The following is a 9290-nucleotide window of genomic DNA, read 5'->3' as shown; positions in this document are numbered from 1 at the left end:
AAAAAAAAAAAAAAAAAAAAAGTAAGAATTAGAATTTGTTTCATATCGACGTTGATTGAGACTGAGAGAGTAATTTTTTAAAAAAATCATTTTAGAGCGATTTTTAAAGCCGCAACTCAAACAAGATATAGATTAACGTTTTCGATTCATTGCTAACACGAACCGTAATTAGACGCTGTCTTTAGTCTTTTGTTTACGACAAGCTTTTCAATGAATTATAGTAAATTTCTGAAATGACTTCTTAGAGACCAGCATAGAACGCAAAATTGCATCGCTATTATAAGAAGTTACTTTATTTACTATAATAAATATGGCAGAATTATAACAAGTTTTGTGTTGTCATTCGAGGGAACGTTTAAAAAAAGTTTGCAAATGGAAAGTTTACTGAGTAAGAGGGAAACAAAGCTTAAATAACAATTGCTGAGGGGGGGACAATCGGCGAAGGGGGGTCAATATCGGCTAGCGGTATTGTCCGGGGGGGTCAATATTTGCTAGCGGATTTGGTCCGGGGGGACAAAATCGGCGGGGGGACAAAATCCGCTGTGACATCGGGCAATAGACATGACACTTGGCCAGTGGGGTCAGAAAGAAGACTAACATACACACTCGTCTCAAGTCTTTCCAGCTATATTCCTGCGGGCAACCGATTTGATGCTTGGTGCACTTTGAAACAAATGCGTTGTAACTACGATAAAAAGAAGTTTCTGAGGTTGATCCTTGATCGGTGCTTACCAGCCGAAAATAAAAAGTTCACACTCGCGTGACGTCATCGAATGACCGTCATTTCTGCGGCTCCAATCTGGACCCCTGATGCGTAGCGACACTATTCTCTTCATTATACATTTTACACGACAAGCTTGCTGTGAATTGTGTAGTATTACAGAAAGCACCTCCTGTTACCCTCGCTTAGTCGGCCAAAACATGACATGAATGCCTCTACCACCTTATAAGAAGATAGTACTGTGACGTAGTCAAAAAGATATACCAACGTCGTAGGCCTTGCAGAACTAAGAACTGCGGTACAGAGAGATAAACATGACACATGTCATGACGGACACACGAATCACGGCGTATTGAAAACCCAACCCGATTCCCACCCATTAGAACTGGACATTACAATATTAGAAAACTTGCTAACTCGCCTGTGGACCGTGTTCGTGAGTAATGAACGACGACATCCCAGTTGTTTCCTTTGTTCACTTTGTTCATTTGAATCAGGGAAATATCACTGTGTTAACAGTTAAGACGATGAATGAAGATGCGTCATTGTTCTTCATTGCCATTCCTTTCATTTAAGCTTAGGTTACTTTTCGAAACCGACTCTGATATCGAGAACATTACACAAGGCGGTTCACTTTTACGCAAATTACCACTGTCGCAACTTTTATCATTTCTTTCATTCTGCTTTCAGACTTAACGGCAAAAAGAAGGTGAACGAAAAAAAAGACAGTAACTAAAATATACTAGAGACTGATTAATGACACAGACGGTTAGCGGTGGACATGAAGATTTGTTTGTTTTTTGTCTATTCTCTTCTGGATAGCCTTCTTATCGATATTAGACTAGTAAGTTTCAAAGTTTAGTGTCAAAACTTTGTCTTTTCATGTCCGGGTATATTTGCTTCTTTATGAAGCAACCCTTAAGTATGTTTTTTAGAGCTTGACGAAAAGCGTTGTTGCGATAAAAATATATCATAGGATTTATGGCGGAATTTGCCAGACTTGCGGTGACGCCAGAGATGTAAGCTATGCCGTAGTTCTTGTTGGGTTTTATTGCGATAAGCAACACAAACGGCAACCAGAAGAGCGTAAAGAAACCGATCACCAGTGCTATTGTCTTGGCCAGTCTTTTCTCTTTCTCTCTGCTGACAGCTTGGTAGTCTTGAAGTTCACTTTTCTTCAGCGAATTATGTCTTTTGACGGTTACAAAAATTACTGAATAGCTGATAATGACAATAGAAAACTTCACAACAATACCACTTAGAATGTAACAAATGTAAACGAATTTGTCCTCGACGAAAGCGTCTATAAAAGGCACAGTTAAAGAGAGGCTGCACCAATAGACCAACAGCACAGATCTCATGAGTCTAGTCGTCACCACCGCTTTGTATTTCACTGGTTTTACGATAGCATAACATCGTTCAACGCTCATAGTTGCAAGAGTCAACATTGAAACTGAACACGAGTAATTTCCTATGAACCGAGCAGCGTATTCCGCCCTCACAAAACACTCGCCGTTCATTTTTCCCGCCAGAATAGCTACGAAGAGCGGCTGAACCAACATGGTCACCAAGAGATCCGCCAGGGCTAAATTCACGATACAGTAGCTGGACACGACCCTCAGAGATGGCGTGAGAAGGATGGTGAGGCAAACAAAAATGTTACCCAAGCTCCCGACCACACTTAGTAAAGCGTTCACTGCTATCAGCAGACCTCCGTCAACATACGCCAGTGTACAGCGATCTGGACCAACCTCTATATCTGAATACATGATATGTCAAGAATATTCTGAAAGGGTGTTGACAGTTTGAGCGCTATTAGGACAGTGTACGAGTCAGTCCCCGGCACTAGTACTCTAATCTCAAATCTTGTGAACTGATTCGGGTCAATATTAGACTCTAAATTCAAGTTGATATCCATATTCTTAGCACTGTTGCCAATATTGTTCTAGTTCTATCAAATCAGTCTAGTACAGTAATATATTGTCAGTCATGATGCAGTAAAAAATAATTATTTTCACATTTGCCACGACAGGCCAAGCTCGGGTTCGTAGCATGGTAAGCTATTATGGTAAAACGAAAGATGGTCTTGAGAACATTTTTACCCAGATATCTTCCACTAACTATAATAATTATTATCGCACTGGCAGCTAAATATAGAATAAACAGGTTTGTATATAGTATCTTTTGCGGGTAACTTTGTTATAACATTGATTTATCATAACAAGCAGTAATTATAATTAGAACATGTTGTCTAGCAGCTAAAATCACAAATACCAGCTTTTTTAAGTTGGTCATGACGTAAATGGGAGTAACTCCAAATGTATTTATAGCTTTGCATGAAATCTCTACGTGCGTATGTCATAAACAAACCGTGCCAAGAATTGATATGAATATTCCACACTTAATAATAGTTTAATGTTTACAAGAAAAGATATTTTTCTAATTTTCAGTTTTAACGCCTTCACTTTCACCAGAAATGGCGTACCAAACAAAGCAAATGATATACCATTTGAAGGGTTTATCTAAAGAATTTCATAAATCCCACCAACAAATGTCATAAGCATAGTCAACATAAAGAAACTCGCAGATTACATTTAAAAATGTACAAAACGGAAAAGGAAAACCTTTTGAAATATCCTATTCTTTGTGTATATTTGGTAAACCACTTATTTAGTGTGCGGTATCTAGTCATATAATAATTTCACCTCAAAAATGTGCTATTTTATGATTAGACAAATGTTCAAGTCCCGAAAGCCCTTCGGGTAACCTTGTAATAGCCCAACTGAGATCTTATTTGATACAAATTTAGATATTTTACCACCTATCATCGATATTGTCATAGAGAGACACGATAAAAATGAGCTATAAATATACAAAAGCTATTCAACGATATATTTTATCTGGATTATCTTTAAATAGAAGGAAGCGGGTGCGAGTGTTCAGGACGCCAGCCTTGAAACGGGCGTCTCGGGTGTTTCGTAGGTAGACCAATCAAGAGCCAGTCACTTGGAGTTGGGGGGGGAGGGGGTAAATCCAGAGGGCTTACATCCTTTTCTTCACTGTGGTGAGGGAATAGGTTGAGTGGATTATTTGAAGCGGTGGAATTTGGTTAGATGCAAACGCCGAGTCCAATAGATAATCCAGTCCCGCTCTCGCTCTCCACTATTATGATTAAAGCCGTCCCGAGCTTTTCAGACACTTTAACTAGCTCAGACATTGAAATTTTAGAAAAAGGTTTCTTAAGGTGGGATTCTACCTGAATATAAATGAAATTTTAAGAGGTTTAAAGAAGGGATTGAAGAAAGAGAATAAATTAACACAAGTTGACCCCCACGAACTTCATCCTTTCACATAATCTCCAATATTTCTTATTTCTCTAAATTTTACTATCCTTTGAGAAAACTCCTCCCAAAGTGACCCCAAAATACACCGCAATAATATACGGGATGGTGAGCATTTGGATACTGAAACGCGAACGAGATATTTCCGTTAAACGCGTATTAAGCGTTGGAAAAACGGCCTTCAGGTAAAACCCCGCCTTAAACCGATCTGTTTCGTTTTACTAAATTTTCGCTGGCTCCTATCCATTACATACGAGTCAAAAAGTTTTCGTTTATCTCGCTTTGGAAGCTGTTGGCTGGTCTGTGGTGGGACTATTTTACTACAGGTGAATGAGCACTTTTTCTCACGTTTTTGTAGTCTGAAATGTTAGCCGTCCTCTCGTCCCAGTCCCAACCCCCCAAAAAGAGGACGGCGTAACTCTTTTAACTGGAGTACCACGACTCCAGAAAGATGTTCTATACTGTAGTTGGTTTAGTACAGATCGCAAAACTAGTTTTTTCAGTTATTGAATATATTCATCAATGTAAACTTAGAAAATCAAATCAAGTGATACATAAGCAGGGAATGACTGAATGTGGGAAACAAAATAACTGATGGGATCAGATTGAGATTGTCACCAAATAATCCTAGTAATGTGAGGAATAACAAATTACAAACTTGGCAGAGAAATAAGTTTCATATGTTAACATTGATTATTGTATTTGTAGTTTGCCAATGAAAATGTAAACAATATATTAACGATACAATGACGTACGCAAAAGGCTCAAACCTGTCGCGTCAATCATGTTTTCAAGCAACGAAACGTGTGGGATCAGTCAATTCTCCAAAACGGGTTTTTGGTTACAGACAAGAGTGGTACTTCCTACTGATATGTTATTAGCTCCGGTTTATCATCCAAGCTACCGTTTTAAGAAAAGAAATTAGGAAAAGTCCGTTACTTGACACAGCCTATGCTATACACGAAATTAATACAGTCTTGTAGATCTATACATAAATACACCTAGTAATAATGATAAAAGATGTAGAAAATGTTATCACCGTTAATGTTTTGGCGAAAAAAACTTTTGCACATCCAATTTCCTACAACCTCTTCAAGTTCTTTTGTCCTGGGTAGATATAACACAGCCTGTGTACACGTGTAATAACTCCTGTAAATAAAAAGCACAGTACGCAATAACATCAGACAATACTTGCTTCCAATGCAAACTAACAAGTAAACATCGATATTTGGCAATTTTCATGACAGCCATATATGGAAATGTGTTTGTAGTATCTTTTTTTGTGTTTTTTACAACATCTGACTTGTTATACAAGCGATTATTGCACAACTGGGCAATAGCAAGCGATATCATCCTAGTTGGGTTTTACCACAAGTTTACATCAATTTTGGATAAGTTAATTCATTTAACATGTTTTCTGATATAAAAGTTGATTCAAACAGATGTACTTTAACATATCTGGATGGCGGAGTTTTCATTGCTGTAAACTCCTTGATAAGCGTAATTGGAAGTTCAGGGAACATCTTTGTCTGCCTCACCGTCCTATTTACACCAAACCTGCGAGTTGTATCAAATTACTGTATCGTCAATTTAGCTGTGGCAGACCTTATAGTTAATATACTGACTCAGCCGCTAGTTATCTCAATTTTTGTTGGCAAACTTGATGGTACGTGCTACGTGAGAGCTGAACACGCTGCTCGCTTTATTGGAAATTTGTCATGTGCAGTGTCCATCTTAACTCTTGCAACGATGAGCTTCGATCGATGTTTCGTCATCTTAAAACCCATGAAATATAAAAGAATCGTCACCCCAACATCTTTAAAGTCCATTTTAATATTTTATTGGTTTTTGGCTTTGGTCGTGCCTTTGTTAGACGCATTCGTGGAAGACAAACTTGTATACATATATTTTATCCTTAGCGGGATTATTGTTATGTATTCAGTTGTAATTATCTGTTATTCAGCAATCTTCATAACAGTTCAAAGACAGAACTCTCTCAGGCAAAGAGAGCTTCAAAACCACCAAGCTGTTAACAGAGAAAATGACAGGCGCCTAGCCAAGACTATTGCACTTGTTATAGGCTTCTTCACAATATTCTGGATGCCGTTTGGATATCACATTGCTAAGAGTCCACAAAAAAATTACGGAGTCAGTTATATAGCACCTGTTACGGCCAGTTTTGCAAACTCTGCCATTAATCCTATAATATACTTTTATCGAAACAAATGTTTTCGCGATGCTCTAAGAAGAATTCTAAAGAATTGTTTTCGTAGAAATACAGTGACGCCATTACGTACATCGCGACAAAATCCATCTAAAAGCAATGCAATTTCAACAAACTCGAAAAGGAAAATCCTGAGAGAAAATAACTTATAGCAGGTGATTTACAAGGAAGGCGTCAAGTATTCTGACTTTACTTTTTTTTATTCTGATGAGATAATAGATTTACCATGGAGGGGAACCAATTTCATATGTCACAAAGCAAAGCAGGTAAACGGGGTCTTTTTTTTTAAAAATTTAAAAAAAAAAAAAAAAAATTTTTTTTTTAAAAAAAAAACCCCCCCAAAAAAAAGGAGGGAGAGATACCAGGTATACAAGCTATGAACAGATACAACATTTTATAAAAAAAAAATACGTTAGCGTTTCTTCTCATGCAAAGCTGTCATATCATATAACTTTTTCGTGATAGTGCACTTAGTTCAGTTCTGGCGCACTTCTTTTGTTAAAGCTAAAATAACACAACAAGAAACTCATCCGCGTCTAAAAAGTACGCAAGTTATGTTTATAAGTGTTTAAAAGATGTATAGCAGTATACTTTGTATAGATCTGTACAGACGTTTCTGATAAATGAGCAGTTTGTCTCTGTGCATATGAGTTGTTTAGTAAATTTAGTGCAGATGCCTCGCATAAAAATAGATTTTTCCTCTCAGCCAATGATAAAACAACCTATTATTGACTGAGTGGGAGGTCCTGATGGGAAAGATATTACTCATTCAAGATCATTGCGTACGAACCGAGCAACAAGTACAAGTTCCGTATAAAATGATAGATAGTTTTCTTACCCCCTTTATTGAGTCTAATTTGGTTGGCAAGTTGTGTCTCCGTGAATGTTCTGAATTGCGCGCGCTAAATTTCCGACTTTTGCCGCCAGGTGGGAAGCCAGACTGCTTTCTTCGAACCAGCTGGCGTCAACCCACACACACGCCCACTACCGTGGCTTCAGTGCGGTTTTATTTGTTTTGTATAATATTGAGTCAGCGTTATGTTGTCGCACGGTGGTAAGTGACAAACTGGATAGTATTTGAATGTTTCTCATAGTTGCATTTTTCTTCCCAAAGTAAGGCACCAAGATGAGTTAATTTGGATTACGGTTTGACACTTAATGGACTCGTATAAAACATCAAAATAACACATGAAAACTTTTCAGTGCCAGCTGCCTTGAACTTGTCAACTTCCTTGATGACACAGCAAACATTTCTTTAACTCAATCGAAACAATTTCCGCCTTGCCATTCACATTATCATATTAATCAACTTGTGTTTGACGAATTATTGGCACATTTCACTGCCAATTGGCAATTTGGCTGACTAACGACAATTAGCAATATAGGCTATCGCCATCAATTTCGCTCTGAGAGGTTCCCACAAGAAACTAACAGTCATTACGTGCCACATTATGTTAATTACGCTGTAAACGTGAGCGGCATATTCCATCAGGATGTGAGACAAAACAAACGACGTGCATGAGTTATAAGATCATTTTGTCGGTCGGCTAAAAAAATGATTTTCAGTGAAATGACCACCAATTTCTTCATTTTTTTCAACTTTTGTATTTCCTAGACAAAAAGATGACGAAAGAGTAATTTTAAAATCTAAGTAAGGTGAAATTCTACGTAAACGGCTCTGTTTGCTTCTAGCGGATATTGTTCATTTCTTGCTAATGCTCCTGTTCGGAAGTCGTTTTTCACTGTCATGAGGGTATACGAATACCATATGTTTATGAAACCGGAAGTTTTCAAAGCTTAGCCCTGTAGTAAATACATTCAATCCACAAAGCCGTTTAAGCGTCAATTGTACCCTGTACAACTTCTTAACCCTTACTGAGCTAACGGACAAAACGTGATGGCAGTGATAAATGAAGAATAGATTTTATATATTTATTATCTACCAATGGCGTCTCCGGGAAAATCAAATGCTACTTTTTAGAGTTTCAGCAAGCCAAAAGTCGACTTAAAATTGAAAAGCAATCTCGTAAAGGAGTCGTTTACAGGATTACATGTAAAGACTCCACCGGCGTTTTCATTGGTCAGAATTTCTTGCCTTAACGAAATATTCAGAACTTGACAATTCAAAATCAACATCGCCAACCTAATTCTGTAAATATCACCCGCGAAAACACATTCTTTTAACTTACCCTAAAGGGGCGCGGTGGTTTACCGGTTCATCACAGAGTGTCTGCTTAGTCCCATTCCTCTCGCCAGGGCGCTCATATTCTATAATCCTGCAGGGTTTCTTGATTTATGCATCAGCCTTTTTGGCGCAGTAGCCTAATGGTTAGTGCGCCGGACTCCGGATCAAGCGCTCCTGGTTTGAGGCCTGACCAGGGTCATTGTGTTGTGTTCTTGGGCAAAACACTTTACTCTAATAGTGTTTCTCTCCTCCCAGGTGTATAAATGGCTACCGGCGACATAATACTGGGGGTTAACCCTGCGATGGACTAGCATCCCAGTCATGGGGGAGTAGAAATATTCCTAGCCGCTTAATGCTACAGAATCTGGGATAAACTCCGGAAAGAATGGGCCACTTGGCTCGAGTCTTCCCTTTTTTTATTTAAAATGCCAAAAGTAACGTCAACCGAAGATAGCAATACATCGAAATTAGCGATCAAATTTCCTGGTTTCCATCAAATACGAAAGGAGTGACATCCCAAAAGGAATAGCCTGCGTGGCAGAAGTCGAATGTGGAGGGGGTGGGGGGAAGCCGGGAAAAAAGGGAGAGGGCATTGACACAGGCAAAAAGGTAACGACGCTTCGGGAGTAGCGACCTTAAACGTAACTCACAACATGCCGTACCAAAGTGATCTGCTGTTTGTTGCAGATAAACCTTATTCGAAAGAACCCTTATGCCAAGGTGATATAGTATTCTGTTCTGATGTTATTTAAATTCCTTTCAACAAATGTTATCATTTTTATCTCTATAATTTATAAACAACCAAGACTGATCCTGATC

General features: G+C 38.4%; 2 protein-coding genes across 2 annotated transcripts; one reads left to right on the top strand and one right to left on the bottom strand.

Annotated features, from left to right (window-relative positions):
* Positions 1–1572: 1572 nt before the first annotated feature.
* LOC144664187 (5-hydroxytryptamine receptor 7-like) lies at positions 1573–2490 on the bottom strand. The gene has a single exon (XM_078525298.1). The coding sequence runs from the start codon at positions 2488–2490 to the stop codon at positions 1573–1575; it is 918 nt and encodes a 305-aa protein (XP_078381424.1).
* A 2904-nt stretch (positions 2491–5394) lies between these two features.
* On the top strand, positions 5395–6514 carry LOC144662831 (adenosine receptor A2b-like). Its single transcript, XM_078523783.1, has one exon. It carries the CDS (start codon positions 5473–5475, stop codon positions 6436–6438), a length of 966 nt encoding a protein of 321 aa, XP_078379909.1. The 5' UTR covers positions 5395–5472; the 3' UTR covers positions 6439–6514.
* Positions 6515–9290: the final 2776 nt, after the last annotated feature.

Source organism: Oculina patagonica, chromosome 8 (assembly GCF_052425735.1).
Source record: "Oculina patagonica isolate OP01 chromosome 8, crgOcupat, whole genome shotgun sequence".
Taxonomy (NCBI): domain Eukaryota; kingdom Metazoa; phylum Cnidaria; class Anthozoa; order Scleractinia; family Oculinidae; genus Oculina; species Oculina patagonica.
This window is presented reverse-complemented; position numbering and strand designations above follow the sequence as displayed.

What these genes read in the sequence shown, in the direction of transcription:
- LOC144664187 (XM_078525298.1), bottom strand. Translation starts at nt 2,490, where the DNA reads ATGTATTCAGATATAGAGGTTGGTCCAGATCGCTGTACACTGGCGTAT.
- LOC144662831 (XM_078523783.1), top strand. Translation starts at nt 5,473, where the DNA reads ATGTTTTCTGATATAAAAGTTGATTCAAACAGATGTACTTTAACATAT.